General features: G+C 37.1%; 3 protein-coding genes across 4 annotated transcripts; all 3 read right to left on the bottom strand.

Annotated features, from left to right (window-relative positions):
- Positions 1-260: 260 nt before the first annotated feature.
- Positions 261-12650, bottom strand: LOC137743890 (uncharacterized). Of its 2 annotated transcripts, XM_068483821.2 has the most exons (26): positions 12366-12650; positions 12110-12193; positions 9923-10292; positions 9196-9350; positions 8392-8631; positions 7761-7870; positions 7588-7665; positions 7396-7502; positions 7221-7315; positions 7020-7150; positions 6787-6890; positions 5989-6066; positions 5786-5864; positions 5496-5664; positions 5162-5232; positions 4889-4969; positions 4715-4785; positions 4315-4411; positions 4151-4210; positions 3947-4001; positions 3460-3854; positions 2563-3374; positions 1683-2472; positions 1010-1579; positions 805-863; positions 261-597 (listed from the first exon to the last, which is right to left on the bottom strand). In XM_068483821.2, the coding sequence occupies exons 3-26, from the start codon at positions 10276-10278 to the stop codon at positions 405-407; spliced, it is 4956 nt and encodes a 1651-aa protein (XP_068339922.2). In that variant the 5' UTR covers positions 10279-10292; positions 12110-12193; positions 12366-12650; the 3' UTR covers positions 261-404. The 2 variants fall into 2 exon arrangements, with proteins under 2 accessions (XP_068339922.2, XP_068339921.2); XM_068483820.2 differs by having other exon boundaries at positions 1683-3374.
- A 963-nt stretch (positions 12651-13613) lies between these two features.
- LOC148693298 (DNA replication licensing factor MCM7-like) lies at positions 13614-15564 on the bottom strand. The gene is made up of 4 exons (XM_088678984.1): positions 15435-15564; positions 14878-15044; positions 14547-14713; positions 13614-14333 (listed from the first exon to the last, which is right to left on the bottom strand). The coding sequence occupies exons 1-4, from the start codon at positions 15438-15440 to the stop codon at positions 14314-14316; spliced, it is 360 nt and encodes a 119-aa protein (XP_088535110.1). The 5' UTR covers positions 15441-15564; the 3' UTR covers positions 13614-14313.
- A 3655-nt stretch (positions 15565-19219) lies between these two features.
- On the bottom strand, positions 19220-21049 carry LOC137743307 (uncharacterized). Its single transcript, XM_068483174.2, has 5 exons — positions 20673-21049; positions 20186-20310; positions 20020-20058; positions 19717-19859; positions 19220-19504 (listed from the first exon to the last, which is right to left on the bottom strand). Exons 2-5 carry the CDS (start codon positions 20274-20276, stop codon positions 19385-19387), a joined length of 393 nt encoding a protein of 130 aa, XP_068339275.2. The 5' UTR covers positions 20277-20310; positions 20673-21049; the 3' UTR covers positions 19220-19384.
- Positions 21050-21465: the final 416 nt, after the last annotated feature.

Below are 21465 nucleotides of genomic sequence, written 5' to 3'. Positions count from 1 at the left end.
ATTTATATTTAAATATTATCTATGAAAAATAATCTAATCGGAGGTCGTTTAATTCATATCAATTAAACAAATCGACAACACTAGAGTCTAAACTCTCTTAAAAATGAGATTCTTTATGAACTCTCTGTTATCTTATATTTTTTGCACAATTGTCGTGCAACATTATAAAACATTATGTCAAAAACGTGAAGAAACAAAACATCTAACGAGAGTACTTTATCCGCTTTTCGAAATACTATAAAAAATACTAAGAATTTAGATTTATAAATTGCAAAGAAAAAATGATATAAAATGGGGGATTGTTTGAGAGAAGAATATAGCAAAATTCTCCTATTTTTTCTTCTGTGGTTCTAAAGTTGTAATAGTAAAATCCTTTCTTTTGCCAAACAACTGACATAAAACCTCTACAACTTTGACAGTTTCTTCTTAAACCTCTTTGAGATGTGCCTAATCCGCGCTTGCAATTGATTTCTCTTGAAGTAATACTGGGCATTTGTCAGCATAACCGTTATATCATGCTTCACAGCTTCCAAGCTTCTATAATAGTCGTTCTCTAACCTCGACTGGATTAATTCGGGGTACAATTGCACCGGAAAGCTGCAAAATATTTACAAACCAAAGACATCGTTATTTTCTCAAGTCTTAGTTTTTGCCAAGATCGATGATAAGCAGGTAACTATGTTGCGACTTTCCGCGCATTCTTTCTACTTTCGAGGAAACTTATCAGAACTCAAATGGATAGGAAAGTTCCTATAAATGGTCTCGCACAGGAATATGGTTAAACCAGATAATAGTATTTCTTACCTGTTGCAGAAATCCGCCTTCTGAACAGCTTGATTCAATTGTTGGATTGTTTGAAAGTCCTGCATCATACACGGCACATTTAATTAATATCCTTGATGAAGAAAACAGTTTCAGAATGCTTATGTCTTTCCTAATGATAATTGGAGCTTTAAATTCCAATTCCCACAAAATAACAAGACAGGTATACTAAAATATTTGCACAAACCTTCTGTTGTAATTTATAAAAATTACGCAGCAGCTTCTCTTTGCTTTCAGAATCAATATGGGGCTGATCGCACGAGGATGGATCATCTACTATGGACGGTTCTCGCAATTCCCAAGGACAATGCAAATGGGTTTCATCATCATTCTCGTACCGAACCTCATATCTTAACCAAGGGCTGTCGGGAAACTCATGTGACTTGGGCTGACAACGAATAATTTGACCTACCCACCAAGTCCCACCTCCATCTGAAATTGAATCCCTCCACCAAACCGCGCATTCCTCCCTAGTGGTCCAGTTTCTTCCAATAGAAGCATCATACCACGTTTTCTCAACAATGAAATCATTAAAATCAATTTCAGGCAAAGTCAACTTCAATGCTTTACCAAAGATAGCAGAAGAAGGGTCTATAAATTTAAGTTTGATTTTACAGCAACTCTCCCCAGAACCAGGCAGTGAAGCATATTCGAGGCTTTCAACCTTGCAAACTTCCGCAACTTTGATGTTTTCCTTAATTGATTCCCAAGGACCCTCTTCTGAATTCTTGACTAGTTTTAGATACTCTTGATGACCCTAATAATCACAAGCCCACATATTAATGATCAAACAGTAAATTCTCAAGCATAAATCAGAACCAAAGGACCAGAAACCATAAATCAAAGATATAAGAAATTACCTGTCTCAGGTATACAACTTCATCACCGAGCTGAGGAATGTAACGGTAACCATCCTCATGTTTCGACAACATCAGCCATGGTAACTTTCCAGCGGGGTTAACTAACATGCTTCGTGTTGAAGAACTTTGGCCATAATCGGTACACAAACCTTGACGACTTCTCGTAGACCTTGATCTTTGATGAATCTGGTCGCACAATTTGGCAGAGGAGTCTTCTGCATCTTTTGATGTCCCCACTGTTTGATGGCCCCACCTCAACTTAGGGCTATGGCTCATAGTGTCCACCTTCCGTGAAGTTTCTTTGATCTTTAAGGTTCTTGTTCCACGTATTGCATTGGTTGCAGCTGCGGGGAGATCCATTCCTGAATCATGATGGTCGTTGATATTTGTTGCATATTCTTCCACATTACCACCAGAACCTTCTGAATTAATCCTGGGCTTGCAAACAAACTTCAAAGAAGTTGATCTGCCAGCACCTTCACCCACTTTCAGTACCCCCAAATCTGAATTTGGATCCATGCTCGAAGAATCGTCGGGGATTAAATCTCTAGAACTTGTTAAGTTTTCTGCAGGAAATTTAAGAGAATCATTATCCCTTGATTCACCAGAGTGCTTTCTCCTAGTAAACTCCTCTATCTCCAGAGAGCCCTCAATTCCCTTTTGTTTGTGCTTGCCCAAAGCTGAGGAATCAAATGATGAAGATACAACGTCCTCATCAGTATGAGAAAGCCCTCTACTTCTGAGACCATCCAGATCCTCAAATGCACGTGTTCCAGTATGTTCCTCATCCCTGCAAGGCAAGACACCTCCATAATTTTCCTTTCCCTTAATTTTTGAATGATTACAAAACTGTTCACAATCACTCTCAGGATTAACATACCGATGGACATTATTCATCTCTTCTATATGTGCATTAAAACTAGCAAGCGACCCATTGGCTACATCTATTGGTATGGGGTCTACTGATTTTGTATGCTTTGGTGTGCGCACCTTGACCTCGCTCAATCTGACTCTGCTATCCTGGTAACTTGCGGATGCTTCCAGAGAATTCCCAGTCTTTACAGTTTGCCCAGTATCTGTCAAATCATTGTCCAAGAGATTTCTTGAAAACTTCAGATCAAGCACATTGACCGAAGAGGAATCTGGATCCACAGAGCTGTTAATAATCCGGTTATCTGGAGTGGCATCTTGACATCTAGAAGATGGAGACACAAAATCAGCCTGATTGTTGTCTTTGAGTTTTACATCCTTTGGAGCCTCTTGCTTCTTAATCTTAAAAACCAATTTCGGCATCCTTCTGACGTTTGACTGAGACGAAGAAACTACAAGAGGCTGGGCTATATCGCCAAATTCATGTAGAGGTGGTTCTTCTTTAGCATGTTTTTGCTGCATTATCTGGAAGTCCCCATCACTGCTTTGAGTGTGGAATTCTTGCTGAAGTGACTCACTATTCGATGAATCATCTTCCCAGGCATCTTCTTCTCCTTCCGTAGATGTTTCAGGGTTCTGAGAAAACACAGTTCGAGCATTGCGTGCTGCGAGTCGCTGGGGTCTCAATGTCTTTGCTGTAGAAGACTTCCACTTCGAAACTTTCCGGCCACCTTTTGGAATTTTAGTTCTGTTATTCCCAGATATAACGCGATCATGCTCACCCACTCTCCTTTTCTTGACACGCCTCTCGGAAGACTCAACCTAAAGATCATTAAAATTCAATCGAAGGAGGTTGTACAGAAACAAAAACTAGTACAGAATCTATAGATAAGGAGATAATTTTTACCTTTGGTCTTTGTCTCCTTGATCGACGAAGGCTGTCCTTATGACTGCATCCAGCTTCACCGTCTTCTTCGCTGCAGTCTGGATCACTAGAAGAACTGGTGCTAATATTTCCTTTCTCCCCTTCACTGGAATTTTCATCAGTAACATTATACTCCGAATCAGTATCTTCACTTACAACCTCATTTTCTGGTTCCCACAACATGGCATCAATCAAATCTGGTAGTGGTTCAATCATTCTTTCCAGATCTGGCAAAGGTGGCATCATATAATCCTGGCCTGTATTGATATCCACACCAACAGAAAATTTCATGGATGATGGACGCCATTCCATGCCCAGAGCACCAAGTCGTCGTTGCTGGTATGTACTCTGATAAGGTTCCGGGTATGGTATCATACCTATTGTTTCCAATCAATATATGATTATGAGAAAATATTGTGAATACTAATAATAAATTAAGAATCCCATCCAGTAGGAGCCAGAAACAAACTTGAATCACATAGAGGATCTTGAAGATTCCTTCGGTAAGTGGAAAGTTGTGTCTCCTGCAACATGGATAATATGTTCCAAAATTAAAAGTTATATGATATCAATTCAATTTCTTAACGTGCAAGTTGATGCTAACTGCAGACATGGAATAAAATTTGCTACAGAACAATTTAGTAGTGACAAGCGGGTGGTGAGAAGATTTAACCTGATCAATAAGGTAACCAAACTCATCCCGTGCAAGGGGGCGATAATCCCCAAGGAAGAACTGTAGAAGAATCACACAAACAGCCATCATCGAGGAGTTTCACAACTTCAAATTGGAATCAAATAGGGGAAAGGACAAACCTACAAAACAAATTCTTACAATACCTGATCATATTCAGCATCTTTTTGAGACTCGCCTTCACCTGTGTTTATTAAATATATTTGGCCAACGTCATCTGAAAGTACTATTGATGTACCATCCCTATGTAACAAAGAGAAAATGTCTCAAATATTAGCAGTAAAAGGTCAAGCATTTTAGTGATTAATTAAATCAATATACATGAAACAAAAATGATAGTAGTAAACATAAATTCATCTTTCTGAAAATGGGAAGAAGAGAAGGGTGAGATATTGAAGAGCTGTGAGGTAGTATCAAGGCAACTAGCTTCTGTCTCTCCTTACATAAGTAAACCTCCACAAAGAGTATTATGGTTGAAATTTTCAGTTTAACTATAAAATGAGAAAATAAGATTAAACATAATTAGCTATTGTACAGCTCACTTACGCCGAAAACTTCCCATCAACCAATTTTACATGTCCAAGTTCGTATATCTTAATAGGCACGCCCTCCCATATCTAGAAACACAAAAAGAAACAACTTATGAAACAATGAGCATTAGGAGAACAATGCAACAGAAAAGAGAACTGGAAAAAGTTAGGGGATTAAACCGAAACTCACATCCCAAACTATTGTTTGCCCATCATACCCAGCACTCATAGCAATTCGAGGATTGAAGGGATGCACATCCAAAACATAAGACTGCCAAGAATTTAACAGAAAAGTACCACCAGATCAATAGATTGAAAAAATCAAATCCATTTGAAAAACTATTTCTTGGTACAGATAAACAATTGGATTAAGAAAAAACCTAGATGGTGTATCTGAATCAAGAGATTATAACCATTACGATCATCAACATCTCTATTTGTTATGATATCAGACCCTACTTACCGATGCAGTGTGACCGGTTAAAGAATGTACTAAGCTACCATCAACAGCATTCCAAACACAAATTCTGCAATCTGCATAATCATTACACTTATTAAAGAGCAAAACCGAAGTATGTACACCCAAGTACTTGAATGGGGTTTAAATAAAATATAATTAGTATTAAACAAATAAAAAAAGACACGACAGTATGTAACTTGATGGATGTGGTAGCCCAAGCCAGAGCACACGGTAGTTGGAATTAGGTGCTTTCTAAAAAAAAATTAGTAAAGGTATGCCAAGAAAAATCCTATTTCCATAAAAATAGTGTTATATATGTATAAATCATGGTAAGTACCCATGATAGCTGCAAGCACGAAGCGGTTATCCAGGCTCCACACAATCATGTTAACACCACGAGGGGTGGGAAGAAATCTCTGACGTGGGCCTCCTCGAGGAGGCTGAGGAGGCAGTGGGGGAGGTGGAACTTTTAGATGATATGCACGTGTCCAACGTCCAACTTTCCCCTAGAGTGAAGAGAGAATTATTTAAAAAAAAATGAGCTAGAAATCAGTTGTATTGTACTCATTTACATCAAAGTAGACTCCACAAAAATGTACATAAAAAGACTAATCCAAAGCAGCTCACATGGAATTTGTGTGATCTCGGAACCCATATAATGGCACTGCCATCACGAGAGCAGGTAACTATGTTGTTGTGACAAAACCTGAGGATTCAAAGACTGTCTTAGCACATTCAACAAAAAAAGGAACTGTCGTGCAGATACTACACAAGACAGAGCATAAGCACACTGCAGAAAATATCAATGAAAAATCATTTCAGATACATACCAGGAATTTTTGAACTTCCCATTAGTCTCCTCCTTGACAGAGTCAGAAAATGAAGACTTTGAAGGAATGACACAACCACTGCATAGGAAAGCAGAAAAGATTATATGAAAAATGAGAAGAAAATTTCTAATAACAATCAACACCAAAGCATTAAAATCTGTTGTCAGAAAGAATCTGAGAGAAACAAAGGAAATGATGGTACAAAAGAAAACAAGAAATTTCAAATGAACCTTCGTAAGACATTTATTTATTCAATTATTTATGTGGAAGTTTAGGAGCAATGTAGGTCTATGTGGTTTAAGCAAATATAGTGTGCACTGTCAGACACTGCCACCCAAAGCCAGTGGCTGTGAGCAAATATTGCCACATTGCCACAGAACCCAGTGACAGGTCATAGGTCACAGCGCCTCTATTAGGAACCTCCGCTTCATCTATCAAAACCTCTCACATATAGCGGTGAGCTTATGCAGCCAAGCTTACTATTCTCCTTAAAATTACCAATTTGGTAAAGTTTGGTGCCCTTTTTATGTGTTCTAGTTCCACATGCAGTGAGCTTTGGATTTGTAATACACCGGACATTAGAAAATTTGAGAAAACTGATTTTAAAATTGACCAAATTTCAGCCAATTTCTGGAAATTTCAACACTTTCAGAGAAACAATGCAGGAAATATTTTATAAAAAATTAAACCAAAATGTTGGCAAAATGGCATAATTTCATTTCTCTCCTGCAAAATAGAAATATCAGAAAAATGCGACCTATATTTATATTTACTTTTAAGAGATTGAGACAAACAAACCTGAACTGAACATAATTCACGTCATTCTCGTGGCCAGCCAGTACATCCATCTCATGTATTGGTTGTTCTGAGTTATCAGTATTAGATTTTAAAGCATTCCAGACCTGCAAGTAGTTTGGCTTTGGTAAAATATCCAACTTCACATTTGGCAACGTCAACCGATGCAAGTAAATCAAAAGGCAGCTGTGGACTAATCATATGAACAAATGTAAAAATTTCATAGTTAAACACACCCTTGCAAAAGTGTCAGAGCTACCCGTGACAAAAACAGTTCCATTGGCGTTGTAAGCACAACAAAGTATTTGATGGCTCTGTGGACCATTGCTCGAGGAGGATCCAGTGATTGCAAAAGCATTGCTCTTCCCTGCAAGTAAACATCGCTTGATATAAGTCTGATCACCCAAATAACAACAGTGTCAGAAACATTATCTAACCAGTTGAAGTCTCTGAAGGTTTTGGCATGTATACTCGCAGCGGGCACTGGGAGGACCTAGCATCCCATATTCGACAAGTCCCATCATCTGATGACCTACAAATGTTATTGATTCAGGATAAAACCAAGGAAAGGGGAAAGAATCAGAAAGCAATAACTCTAAGAATTGGACTTACGATAAAAGTTGGTAAACAGCACTAAGCCTGGGACTAAATGCAATAGCAGTCACAGCTCCAGTATGCCCCTGAAGAACTGAAATTGGAAATCCATCTGGCAAACGCCACTGCAGGTAAAATAACTATTCACTGGCTGATACATAGGAAATGAAGCCAAACTGACATGTTAAATGGTAGGGTATATATACATACAACTCGAATGGAAAAGTCATTTGAAGCAGATGCCACCAAAGCATTGTTCGAACTTACAGCCAAGTCAGTAATGTCTCCCTTTGATTCATTGAACAAGAAAAGTAGAGGGATAGAGGGTGAGAGAAAGAAAGAGTTTGTAAATCACAATTATTAAATCAACAATCTTAACTCACTTCATGTCCACGACAGCTAGACAAGCAAAGTGCAGTTTCCATTGACCAAATCTTCACAAGCCGATCATCTGCACCCGTGATAACATATCTCCCAGACCGATCTAAAATGGCTACATGATAAAAGCGTCAGTCATATTTTCCGGAAAAAGTTCAAGTAAAACAAATTCCCAAATTCATTATACAAAGTGCAACATGTATATGTAATTATGTATTATGGAACACCTGGAGATTAATATCAGTAGATGGAACCAGAAAATGCATATTTTAATTTTTTAGGCAAAAATGAGAACAATTTAGAACTACAAGTATAGCAGTGTTGACTTTTCATTCCTTTGACTTAAAACTCCTTATAAATACTCGTGAACATGAACACTGTGTACAAAAAGGAGAATGCTTGGATAGTGTCTAAAAAATCTGTGTTTGTTATTATGCATCCTTATCCCGTACAATTGTGACTTCCATGGAAACAAACATTAATAACTTAGCATGCCATTAAGAAATCAAACTCCCAGAAAATCAATTGTTCAATTCAATTCTAGTTAAAAAGTGAGCCATACCACAGTAGACAGCATTATGGTGCCCCCAGAAAATAAATTGCTTAATTCAATTCTAGTTAAGAAGTGAGCCATACCACAGTAAACAGCATTACGGTGCCCCCGTAGCTTCTTTTTGTTGTTCATCTTCTGCACCATAGTTGATGGTTTAGCAATCGCATAACACGCAGAGCGAATGGATGGAGCTCGATGATGCTTTGTGAAACCTCCTCCAATTTCCCTTAAAGTGAGCCCATGAACTTGATCAGCCTGCATGTAAGGCCAACGCAGGTGTGCTGGCAGGGGCTTAACTCTCTTATTTTCCTTATTCCTATCACCTGCGAAAACAAGAAATGAAAATTGCAGAAATAAGTAACATTTGAAGAAACCTATCATGTCTGGAACCCGAAAAGATACATGGTAGCGAAAAAGAAAAAGTCACGAAGCAGCCTACAATTTATCTACGTAAGTGACAATTCAAGGTAAAAGACCCATAAAAGTGTTTCGGCCAAACCTACTCAGTTACATGTGTAGGATAACCAAGCAGCATATTATTAGGTATGATATACATTCCTTTGAGCAGGAGAGACAGAACTTTCAAAGATGCAGTAGGTTAAGAGGAGTCTTAAAAGGACATATTGTGAGGAAGGATATTTACCACTGTAAATAAAGACAATTTCCAAATGCCCAAAGATTTGTATAACAGAGATTTCATCCTCTAAACAATCATACTGTCATAATTATGCATTACTCACTTTTCAAGTAATTTATTAGTAATACAGAAGATTTCAATAAAGAAATGGTTTTATATTCCAACATACGCACACACATGCAGAAAAAACACCAATCGAGAATCAGAGATGTATAAAATATTAAAATATGAAACATAAAAAATCACATACTATCCAGAAGTGAGAAGGAACCAGTTCCCAGTAATGTAGGGACATCAGCTGCATTCAGAGCACTTCTTCCAACCTTGCCATGCAATGGAGTGGCTATACTCAGTAGCAGTTTCTTTAGAAGCTTTACCAAGTGATCTCTCTCTATATGAGGATACCTATACATCATGCAAAAGCTAATCACTAAAACCCCAGCATAGGAAATAAAATGACTAGGCCAACCTATAAAGTATAGAAAGCAATCAAAGGAATGCAATAAGAAAACCCGTGCGCCCGGATAAATTTTTTCGAACATGTAGAATTCAGGTTAATGCTCAGTTCTTCTGCTCAGATACCATAGAACTAGTTTCTTTACCACGATTGCCAAAAGTTTGAGCAACTATTTCATATTCTATCACGCCCCAATACATTTCCTCTTTTACATATCAGCATGCCAATTGTCTGTTCGACTGGACATGGATTAAAGGCCAAAGTTTAAGGTTAGGGTACCAATACCAAACATGGGATGTCGGCATGTCATGTTCTGCTTTAAACATGTTTGAGGCTTGGGTGTGCGTTTTGATATGTGTGTGACACAAACATTGACTACTGTTAAAACTTAAAGCATATATCTTCTGTAATAAGAGAACACTGGATCCATAACATGAACACCAATTCTAACAAGAACAAAATCTCAGCTTGCAATTGAGCTCTTCCTATGAGTATTAGACAACTTAAGGAAAATATGTACCTCTCAACCAAGTTGTTGTAACTCAATGGGAAGGATGTAGCATCCTCATTACTATTGTCACTTCCAATTCCGCTCCTTGAAAACCAAGCATGATACCTTCTAGGTAGAAGCTGATGTTCCAGAAGATCATTCCCAAACTGTTTGAAAGTCCTCTGGCATGGCCCAAGTGACAGAAAGTGCATAATCAAAAAATAAACCTCTCTAATGTCTATATCGACTCCAGCCTCAATAGCATGACCTGTATCCCTCTCTTCTTTTTCAAACTGAGCCTTCTCATTCAACTTATTTAAAATGCTTGAAGGTGCCATAACAAGAGAAGTTGCACCACCAGACAAAGTACACTTCCGAGGATCCATTATTTGAGTACAACCTGAAACATTAAAAAAGAACCATTAAACAAAGTTGATGAAGATGAACGCATCTGCGGACTATCTGAAAGATTCTAAATATATTCCACAAAAAGGAACAGAAGGCTAGCAACCCAGAAAAACTTTCCCAACCTAGGTATATGATAAAATGATATCTGCCTAAAATATCAGCAAAATTCTTGAACAGTGAAAGCGTAGAACCCAGTCAGTGTAGAACGAAATGAAGCACTATATATCCATAAGATTAATTAACCCGCTGATCAATGTGACTGAATATTGAAATACACTCTTGACGACAGATTTATTACCAGGGGTATGAAAATAGAGTGCCAGACAGAGTAATTAACCAGATCTGAACATAGGTAGCCTTTTCTCTCTTTTTTTGTTTGAAAGAAGGTAGTTATTATGAATAAATGCTACAAATTTACTCCATAATATTTCCATATTACCAAAGTTGTACATTTTGTACCATACAAAACCTCATGAGTGGTGAATGATATATAAGTAGCCTACAAAAGCCATATAACACCTAGAGAAATTTCTTTTTGTTTTCTTAGACTAAGTAGACCACCAGCTATTGAACTGACCTTCACCGTTGTTCCCAAGGGGAGGAAGTGCCACCAGGCCCAAAAGCCGTTGGAAACTAGAGAAAATTTAATGTTGTTATTTACTCCCATAGTCTAAGAAATCCTCAAAAAGGAAATGCAAGCATGGGGTGCAATATTTGTCCCCTTCACTCAACTTATTGCAAACCAAGCTAATCCTTAATGGGGAAGCAGAAACCCTTTTATTTTCTTCCTACAGCAAAACAGAAAAGTTTGGCATAAATGATAAGGTTGCTCCATTATGAACCAAAGCTAGGGTTCGAAGGGGAAATAACCTCTCTACAAAAGGGGGTAACGTTTATGCTAAACATAACCCTCCCAGGCCCTGGAATGAGAGGAGTCTTGTGCATTTGTTTTCCCTTTTATTCATTTGACTGCTAAGCAGCTACAAATATAAGGCATTACTTTTCTAAAATTTCAAGCAAAATTTTAGATGAGTTAGATACCATGACATGACTGCACAATCTAAGCCTGAATTGGTAAAAAGGCTATTGAGTCAAACGACTCAAACCCAACTGTGTTCAAGCCAGCCTGCTGCTATAACTTGGTTGGGCTCAAACAAGTTAACCACAAATATTTACTGCGTTCTTTGTTGTAAAGTTTCATTTAGACCTGGATAGAGACAAAAAGTGCAAGCAAAGAAAAGGCTTGAACTGCCAAACCAAATTGTTAAGATATAATAATACATTCAACAATCCATTAGCTGTTTCCGTACAACTTTCTCTGAATTATATGGTTCTCTACTAACTAACTAAAGATGGAAGCTCCGCTATAACTCTTCCAATTATAAGAAGTTCTAACTTCAAGAGCTTCGTTTCTCTTTCTTTTTTAACTTTTTGTGAATTTAATTCCGTAAAAACAGCTAAAGGTGGGTGCTTCATTGTAACTGTTTCAATTACACGAACAAACAAACATATAACGGATGACTTCATCATCTTCCATAACAGGAGATCGTGCTCTATTCAATTCCCATGCTCTCCGATCTTCAAGTGGTAAATGTGAATCGTTCATTTAAATACGCAATTCAAAAGGCCTAGACGAGATAGTACGTAAATGGAAACCAACAATACAAATTGAGAAATGCATATTGCATCAAGATTTTGTGTTCAAGAGTTCAAATGCGTATATCATTCATCGTATTGATTGTTAGGCATCAAGGTTGAACCGGATAAACAGAAAAACATATAAATAAATGAGTGCATTGAATTAGAAACCTCTGGATTTGCTTCAACAAAGTAAAAGAGAGGCAGAGGAGTTGACTTCAACTGAAGAGGCTGCCCACCACATTTTCCGGAAACCTGAGACACAAACAGGATAAATGTCAAAACCTGAGTCACATGTGCATCAATCTCACAACATTTTGGTTTGGAGCAACAAGCGCCTGAAAATCATGTGTCTAGGATTATCTAATAAAATCATTAGAGCTTAATCACAGATACCTTAATGACATCCGAGGAAGAGCTTAATTACCTTAAAGGGAATCAGAAATTGCAGTTGCTGACTTGCAGACACAGGAAAAACCTGAAACTTGGGTTTTAGGTTTCCGAGGTAGGAGAAGAGCTTCCTGTCCCAAGTCCAATTGTCCGACCAACCGGCTTCCGATTTTAAAATTAGGATTCTAAATCTTGTTCGTGCGGGGTTTAGTCGATTTTGTAGGATGTTTGGATTTCAGTGAACATCTCGGAGGATTCAGGGATGCTCTGCTCTGCCATTTCATGGAGGACGAATCCTATTAATTCTGAGAAATCTAAGCTTATTTAATTAAATCAATTAAATGTTGTTTTTATTTTTTTATTTTTCTGCGTAAGGGAAAATACTTAAAAGCGATTCGGTGTGCGCGCGTTCAACTTTAGTAAGTGGGGCGCTTTATATGGAGGTGCCACGTATACCATCCATTTTGGTTTTTACTTTTTTATCTTTTACATTCCCGTTATTTTTTCTTCCTTTTCTCCTTTCCAAAGGCAAAATGAAATTTCAAAACTAAGAGAGAAAACGCCTCCATCGTTTCCACTCATCTTCTCATTTTATAATTCCGATTTTTTTTTATGTCACGTGTGTTCCGCTAACATTTAATTAGTTATAACTGCATGAATAAAAGTGAGAAAGTTGAAAATGATAAGATAAGTGAGAAGGTTGTTAGCATTTTCCATATCAAAAGAAAAAAATATACCGAAAACATTCGAGTTAAATTCAATTGAAGTTCGACAAAAAAAAAAATTTCAATTAAAGTGAATTTTGAATTTTTTTTCATCAACTAAGGAACATAATAAAAAAAATTCAAACTTGAAACCTAGTCCGATATGGGAATTTGAACTTGTAATATTTTGTTATCGAAAACTTGGAACAATTTCTAACTATATATCTCAGTCACCCTTGGTATAGTTTCAAAGTTTCCTGTGCATGACAAATGTTGTCTTCTTAGCATTTCCCAATCCTTCAATTTCAATCCTAATTATTAATGTATGGGCACGTGAACGGCAAACGTTAGAGCATCTCTATTGGGCTCTTCAAATGAGCTCGCAAATAGAATTTAAGGAGGATTTCAACAAATCGACTCCAATCATACTCTCTGTCCATCTCTTTCGGATTCGTTCAAAAGCTCTTTCTACATATAAGGAAGGAGAAAGAAGTATAGTAACTCATGTCTCTGGCACACTATTTTACAATGTTAGCATGAGAATTATGATGGAGAGTTTTATTTTTTAGAGTCCTCCTTGCAATACCCAATTAGTCAATAAAAAGTATCCATATTTACAAACGAGTAGCACAAATTCGGCTCCATCCATTCCAGGTAGTCAATAGTGCTAACTGATCTAATCATACTCCCAATACAATTCTGCAACTATGGCGCGTGCCATGTCGAATAATCTACTCAAGCTAAGCTCTAAACAGTCCCGAAGTAGAATAAAAGAATAAATAAATCTTTTGGTTCAAGCGGTAAATGTAACAGAAAAAGAAACAAATCTTAGCAGATGGCACTACTGCTACGGTTGATGAAGTAACCCATGCCACACTCCTAAGAAAAGCTCCAACGACCTTTAACGGGAGCCGAGTTGAGTGGCTTCTCACTCACTCATCTTTCAAATGGCATCAATAAATCGGATGTCAAAAGAAAGGGGATTAATCTGCCACACATTTATGTTTGCGTACTCCTCCAAACATTGTTTCAGTTGGGCTTCACTGTATCCCTGTTCCAAATCAAACATTCCACATGGCTTGAGACGAAATAGATAGAATTTCGTGCAGGAATACCAAGAATTTTCATTTTTTGAGTATATTTTGAATTTCTACTACTCTGATTTATACAGTTATATTCCTATCACTTCCAAGTTTTGTACTGGTTGTTTGACATGATAAGCAGTGCAGTTATTTTGGCATCAGATGACATTCAGTCATTTCTCTGAAGGAGACAATCTCCTCACCGCAGAAATATATGCCCTGAAAAAAAATTAATAAAAGAGTCTTATCAGAAAAGCCCACAATCAGCAGACTTGAAAATAAAGATTTAGGTAGTTTTACAAATTACAAGTTCTATACAGAGAACTTATATTCGTTTGTTTGTAGAAGTGATCAATAGAAAGACTAAAACAAAAGAGAATATCCTGAAATCAGTACTGCTGAGCTTTCCATGGTAAAAGATGCAAAATTTACCGAATAACAGATGGCTCAAGTGGAGTGAAGCCAAGAGCCGGAGATTCTCAAGATCACTATCCATATCTGCTCGATCCAGGATTAACCATAAAAGATCAAATCTTGACAAAAGGGCTGGTGGAAGATTAATGTTTTCAGCACGAGTTCTACGTACGTCATATCTCCCCCTTCAAGAATATATACAAAACAACCACACTAAGAGTAGATTTTTCACAAAGAAGGTTAGCCGCCAGCAGTAGAAAAAGTACCACATAATTAGAGCAACATAGAAGAGTAGCAACAAAGAGTAATGCCCTAAATGAACCAGATTAAAAAGTAGAAAGATTTGTACCATGCTGGATTTGCTGCAGCAAGAACAGCAGTTCTTGCATTCAAAGACGTAGTGATCCCAGCCTTAGCAATGCTAACAGTCTGCTGCTCCATAATTATGTGTTTGAGAAGCTGGCTCTTTGCAACTCCAGGATCACCCATCAGACAAATATGTAAATCTCCTCTAATCTGCATTTTGAAGGAGAATATATTGTGACATTTTGTAGTCCTACCATGCAAATGATAAAACATGCTATGACCAGTCTACTGTATCACAGACATGATACGAGCTCGAAAATTTTCCTAAAAATAGAAATTTTGGATTGGGAATCCCATCTTAAAATGGAAGGAGACAAATTGAAAACTGAAACTCAATTTACATAACCATTAATCAGGAAGCAAGGTCAAGAAAGAGAAGGAAGAAGAAAGTGACTGGTGACCTTCCACTTCACTACAGAGGATGCACCCACATGACATCCATAATCTTGTGAATACAAAATTATTAAAATGATAAGCAAAATTCAGTTTGACAACATGTATGATTGAGTTACATGGTATCTGGTAACATTGAGAACTTACCTTCATTCCATCTTTTAGTTTCCTGTGAGGAGCACCCACTAGGAGCAGAAGCAGCGCCTTTTTTATATCTTCATGCCCATATATTTCAGGTGCCAAAGTGTGTAGTTTCGTTAGCCAGTGGGGCCCACACCCCATATTTCCCTCTCTTCCGTATCTCTCTCTCTCTCTCTCTCTCTCTCTCTCTCTCTCTATCTTTACAGTTTACACACTCTCTTTCTCTCAGCTCTTTCTCATCTCTGTCTCTCTCTCTCTCTCTCTGCATACGCAGAGGTCACACCACACCAATCCCGCCGGAAAGGCGAGCACCACCATAAAATTGGGCTTTCTTAGTGGCTTTCCCTGGCCTATTTGTTTCCTTTGTCTTACCAAAATCAAAAGACAGACAAATAAAACAAATATTTTTTGTCACTTGTTAGGTACCCCATAGCCTTTGAATCTCAAGTATCGCTTAATATATTTATTAGGGAAATAAACTATTTTCCTGCATCTCGTGCTCTGTTGTATCCGTTTGTTTAGTTTTTTCTCATATATCACTTAATATAATAAACTCTTGTCCTCCATCTTGTGCTCCGTTGCATCCGTTTGTTTAGTTTGTTGACTAAAAGTAAGGTTTTAAAAACGTATCAAATTTATCATATTCGTTGAGAAGAGAATTTGTCGAATCACATTATTGCGAACCCATTATGAGGCTTAGGCCATTCCTTTACACTTTTAATGTAGATAATATCGTTTGTTCAAAAAATAAAAATAAAAAAGAGATTTGTCATTTATATCTTAACGCACATTGTGCGAAACTAAAGTTTGGTTACGAGGTGTTTGGATTCCGTGCCTTGTGGAATAAGCCAATGAAATTTGAGCGAAAATGAAATTTGGTTATGAGGTGTTTGAACTCCCCTACCCCCCACCCCCTTAGTATTACATTGTAAGCGTTTATTCTGCTTACCATACCAAAACATTTTTCTCGTTTTGGGTACGTCAAATTTGCTTATTGGTGTTGTTGGCTTCCTTGCTTAGCTTTTGGAACCTCTAATTCCCATATAAGGGTGGAGGGACGGTGAGGATGTGGACGCCATTAGCCGCTGCCAAAGATGAACTTATCGAACCTTCTTAACTCGACATGTTCAGGTAGAGAAAAAGAGAGGTTGGTATTGTATTGTATTGGGTTGGCTCCAAATATCCCCACCACAAAGTGCCGACCACTTGCTTTAAACCTTCAAAAGGTTCCAATTTCACCTTTTGTTTTTTATGAAAAAAGAGCATTCATTAGAGAGAGTTTCTCCGATTACAATCAATTTGCATACAATCAAATATGTATTATTATTTATCTGAATAATACATAGTTGTGGATCTTTATTAATCCTTGGAATAAAGCTTAAAAATTTAAGTTAGAAACTGCTAACTCCTCTAATGGTTATGCTTAAAATTTTAGCTTGAAATTATTAAATAATGATTTTAACTTTTTTTTTTTTTTGGCTTCTTATGATCTTATGTTTTTTTTGTCATATGATACATTTTGTTACATCAGATATTAGATTAATCACCGACAGGGTTCGAACCCACATCATCATGCAAGGGTTCAACTCTTTTCTACTATTGTGGTAAAAGGTCACTTGCCTTATGATCCTATGTTTCCATTCAACAATAAAATAAGGTTGTTACTTGTTAGTTACACCATAGCATTTGAATCTCATGTATCGTTTGATATATTTTTTAGGGAAATAAACTCTTTTCTTTCATCTTGTGCTCCGTTGCCTCCGTTTGTTTAGTTTGTCGCCTAAATGTAAAATTTTAAAAATGTTTCCTTTTTTTTATCGTATTCATTAAGAAGAGAATTTGTCACATATAAGTGAGCGTAGGTTGAGCGAAACTAAAATTTCATTATGACCTTGTGGTTTAGGCCAATAAATATAGGACTATGTTACGAAATTTTATACTCAAATATAATAAGCATTTATTCTGTGTACTACATGAAAACATTTTTCTTGTTTTGGGCAGGTCAAATTTGCTAATTGTTGTTGTTGGCTTCCTCTCTTAGCTTTTGGAACCTCAAATTCCCATATAAGGGTGGAGGGTGAGGATGCTAACGCCATTAGCCGCTGTCAAAGATGAACTTATCGAACCTTCTCGACTCGATTTTTTCAGGTAGAGAGAACGAGAGAGGCCGCTGCCAAAAGATGTACTTTTACTCCTTTTGCCAGATGAAGCAGAGTAGAGTACATGACCGTGGCTCCTACAAATTAAAAAGAAAAAGCAAAAATCACTATAAAGAAAGACAACTCTACCCCTACTTTCATAACCTGAGTTTATGCACAAGGTTTAGTAATTGTGGATATCCATATCAAATAATCAAAATAGTAATTGTGGATAATCCATTAAACAATTAAAAAAAAATAAAAGAAATAAAAGTCCAAAACGAATAATAACTTTCCCACTTTCACCTCCAAATAAGTTCTTCTCTTTACGGTAACTTCCACAGTTCCCCCTCAACCCAAAACTTCACTAATAATTTCAACTGCAATTGGTTATTTTATGACATTAATAGTTTAATTAATTGTTATTCATTCACTGTTCTTAAAATCAGTAGAAGATAATTTGTGGATGAGAGTAGGGAAACTCTAATATTTTAGTGATTAATTCAAAGGTAAGAATCCGTATTATGTTTGTCACCAATTATATCTTTTTTCACTCCTAATTTGTAATTTGTGTTTGTTTTGCATGTGTAGATGCATCTTCACGGCTTTCTTTAATCCCAAAAGTAATAAAACTCTAACCAAATTATGTACACATGAAATGTTAGAAACCGCCATGACAAATATCTACCGCACCCATCAGAAGAAAAGCATCGAACAAATAGCAATTTAAGAAAAATCCAGCTGGCTGGCTGAATCTACTGGATACGCCAAGTGGGACGATCTCAACCGTCGTTTCCTCGTCTCCTTCATAGACGGCGGCATTGGCCAAATGTCGGTGCCCAACGACGATACCGCTACGGTTCTGGTGGAAGTCCCCGTGGTCAAACACGTTGACTTGGCCGGAAATTCTTCGCCGGGACTCGCCATGGTTAGCCCCAGGAATCTCCTCCTCGTCGCCATTGCTGACGTCGTCAAAGGCAACCGCTATGGTGCGCTGGCGGCCTACGACTTGTCCACGTGGGAGCCGGTGTTTCTCACCTAGCGCCGCGGGCCAAGTAAGTTCTTTTTTGGGATCGTTGAGCTTGCACTGGATCTGGGCCGTTGCCCCACCCGTTTCCTTACTTTCAATTTTACCGCCTTCTCTAGTTAATGGAGCTGAAGCCCATGTAAATGGACGGTTTGGATTAAAGTTAAATGACTAAAGCTTGTATTTTTGGAACACAGATCCTCTTTGGATCAACACAACCGGAGCCCAGGGATCAATGCATTTCTATGTTTAAAATGAACAGGTGTGTACGTGACTATAATGCGTTGTCGGATGAATAGCCTCTGTAACATTCGAATCGTCATAGGGGAATTTTCCAGCTTCCGTTTTCTTACATTCTTAGTGTTTGGGCAGGGCTTTCCGCCCTTTCTTGTTCTTCAGAATTGTTGTCTGTTGTTTAATTTTCAGGTCATTGTGTGTTTTGTTCCTGAAGTTGTGTATTTTAATAGGATTGCAAGTGCACAGTCGAGTAGCATGTGTCGCATTTCTTGGTTCATAAAGGCAGGGAAATAGTAGCAGAAGTAGGTACCATGCTCATTGTTGTGTAATTTTACTTGTTTCAAAAAATTATAGGAGACAATGAGGAATCACTATGATATCAGATCATATGAATAAAGTTCATAGATAGCTCCCAACATAATACCAAAGCAAATTGGTCCTCTAGTAAATCTTTTGCATGTGGATTTACCACTTTGATAAACAAAGTTAGTGAGCACCAAGGTCCAAAACCATACATATTTATTCTTCATCTTTATTCAATCTTAAGTCCACCTCTAATCATTCTTGGACGAATCATTCTTCGACGAAACAACCTCCACCTCAATACCACAAACGTTCAATAGGGCACGTTGGTAAACGCTAAACTCCGCATTAGGCCCGCCAAATAGACCCGCCTACCATTAAAAAGAGAGAGACGTATTTTCATTCACAACACAATCCACACTTCATTATGTCAGGCCACATAAAATCATTCATACTATGCCTACTCTTATATATTCAAGACTCGTCAAAATTTATGTAGAGGTAGATGATCTAGCATTTGTTTTCCATTCCAAGGATTGACAAGACCAACCCAGAAGCATAACAAGATAGCAACTAAAAGTACCTCAACAGCCAGCTCAACTATCCTCGTGCAGAGCTCAGTAGAATTGTTACGAGCAATTGCATTTGCTCTAAAATTTGAATGATGAATAACCGTTCTAACGCCGTTTGGATATCTCACCGCAACCTCGTCGCAGGCACTAGGACCTAACTCATAGATATATTATAGATATCATTAGCTAGTTACAATAATTACGTATTAGATAGCGAGAAAATTAATGGCATAATTATTCTAGGCATTGAAGCCCTAACAACAAGCACAAGCAGCGTACAAAACTAAATTACGAGGGGCGCTGTTTATGCTTACTCCTTTTGCCAGATGAAGCGTTGTATGTGCCCTTGGCTCCTGCAAATTAAAAAGCATAAATGATATAAAAAAAAGACTGAAAGATTGTTTCATATTACATTAAAGAAATCATCTCAACAGATTGACATATTATTTAAACAATCGAATTCCCAGCATAATTACTCACCATAGTAACGTGAACTCGAACTCGAACTCGAACTCGAACTCGAACTCGAACTCCAACTCGAACGGGAACTAGAAGAACTAAAACGAGCCATAATTGTGGTTCGAGAAGTCCACAAGCCGTCCCAACTAAAAGTTTACAGATTAAATTTTAGTTTCTACGAGATAAGACCCAATAATAAACTTGTTATAAAACATGATTAAGCATAAACACAAACAGTAAAAAAAATCCAAATTAGGGTTCTGGGAATATGTAATGTAACCTAGCTGCAACTCTATTCAAGCACAGAAATGCACAGGCATATATGTTTAAATCCCCTGCCTCTGTCTATTTGTGAATTACATGTTAAATTCCTATCCAACATTTGAGCAATCAAATATTGAGATCCAAAACAAACAGAAAAACCATGCAGAAAGCAAAAATTTAGCAAAATAAAACTCAGAAAAATTAAAACAAACAAAATAAGAGGTTGAATTTCGAATTTTCATACCGCAGAGAGAGAAACAGCGAGGCTTCGGCTTTGGAGTTTTGCCCGGATCTTGAACACGAACCCTAAACTGAAAAGGGAAAAGGTGTGGCCTCGGATTTTAAAGATGGTAAACTTTGTTTCATGGGCCAAGCGGGCGGGGCCGGGATGTTATTCGGAAAATATTATAAATTTTTTAGTTTAAATTCTGTAACTACTTCGAAATTTACGAGGAGATAATTAGGCCATATTGATATCATATAGCACAGATAAATGGGTATAAATATAATAGAATAAAACCTAAGTAGATTTATAAGATGTGGTAAAAAATTTTCAGTGGCACTCAAATTAAATTAATCACTTTGTATATTTGTTCTTCACATACACTAGGCTAGTTACTATTAACGATGTATTCTAATAAAGCTTCTTAAGATTCATATAAAACATTCCAAAGATGTTTAAGAAATTTTTTTTTTTCATATTCCGACTTGAATATTTTTTTTTCAATATTAAAAACTTACAAAATTTATCTTACTTGATAAATGAAAAGATCGTTTTCAAATAGCCCATAGCGTTTTCCTTGAAGGCACTGTTGTAGATAATTTTGAATTGTGATTGTGTAAATCTTAGATAATTTTGAATAATAGTTATTTTTTCTCTTTATGATTGTATTTACTTGGAGGACAAGTTAATGCTCTCTCTATTTTCCATTATAAATAAATGCTTTGTGTAGGGAATAATCATCTCATCTTATCTCAAATTCTCAATGGAGTCAAAATTTAATACAAATTTCACAAATAACAAATCACATATTCCC

This window comes from Pyrus communis, chromosome 11, assembly GCF_041283825.1.
Source record: "Pyrus communis isolate YQ-2024b chromosome 11, ASM4128382v1, whole genome shotgun sequence".
Taxonomy (NCBI): domain Eukaryota; kingdom Viridiplantae; phylum Streptophyta; class Magnoliopsida; order Rosales; family Rosaceae; genus Pyrus; species Pyrus communis.
The sequence above is the reverse complement of the archived record's forward strand: the minus strand, read 5'-3'. Positions and strand labels throughout refer to the sequence as shown.

Excerpts from the sequence above, each read along its gene's own strand:
- LOC137743890 (XM_068483820.2), bottom strand. The coding sequence starts at position 10,278 with ATGGATCCTCGGAAGTGTACTTTGTCTGGTGGTGCAACTTCTCTTGTT. Across the intron at positions 7,503-7,587 it reads ATGACTTTTCCATTCGAGTT|TGGCGTTTGCCAGATGGATT; the intron begins GTATGTATATAT and ends TTTTACCTGCAG. Across the intron at positions 3,855-3,946 it reads AGATCCTCTATGTGATTCAA|GTATGATACCATACCCGGAA; the intron begins GTTTGTTTCTGG and ends TGGAAACAATAG.
- LOC148693298 (XM_088678984.1), bottom strand. Across the intron at positions 14,714-14,877 it reads GCTGCAGCAAATCCAGCATG|GGGGAGATATGACGTACGTA; the intron begins GTACAAATCTTT and ends ATATTCTTGAAG. Across the intron at positions 14,334-14,546 it reads CTTGAGCCATCTGTTATTCG|GGCATATATTTCTGCGGTGA; the intron begins GTAAATTTTGCA and ends ATTTTTTTTCAG.
- LOC137743307 (XM_068483174.2), bottom strand. The coding sequence starts at position 20,276 with ATGGCTCGTTTTAGTTCTTCTAGTTCCCGTTCGAGTTGGAGTTCGAGT. Across the intron at positions 19,860-20,019 it reads CGCTTCATCTGGCAAAAGGA|GTCCTAGTGCCTGCGACGAG; the intron begins GTAAGCATAAAC and ends TCTATGAGTTAG. Across the intron at positions 19,505-19,716 it reads TAGTTGAGCTGGCTGTTGAG|GCGGGTCTATTTGGCGGGCC; the intron begins GTACTTTTAGTT and ends TTTTAATGGTAG.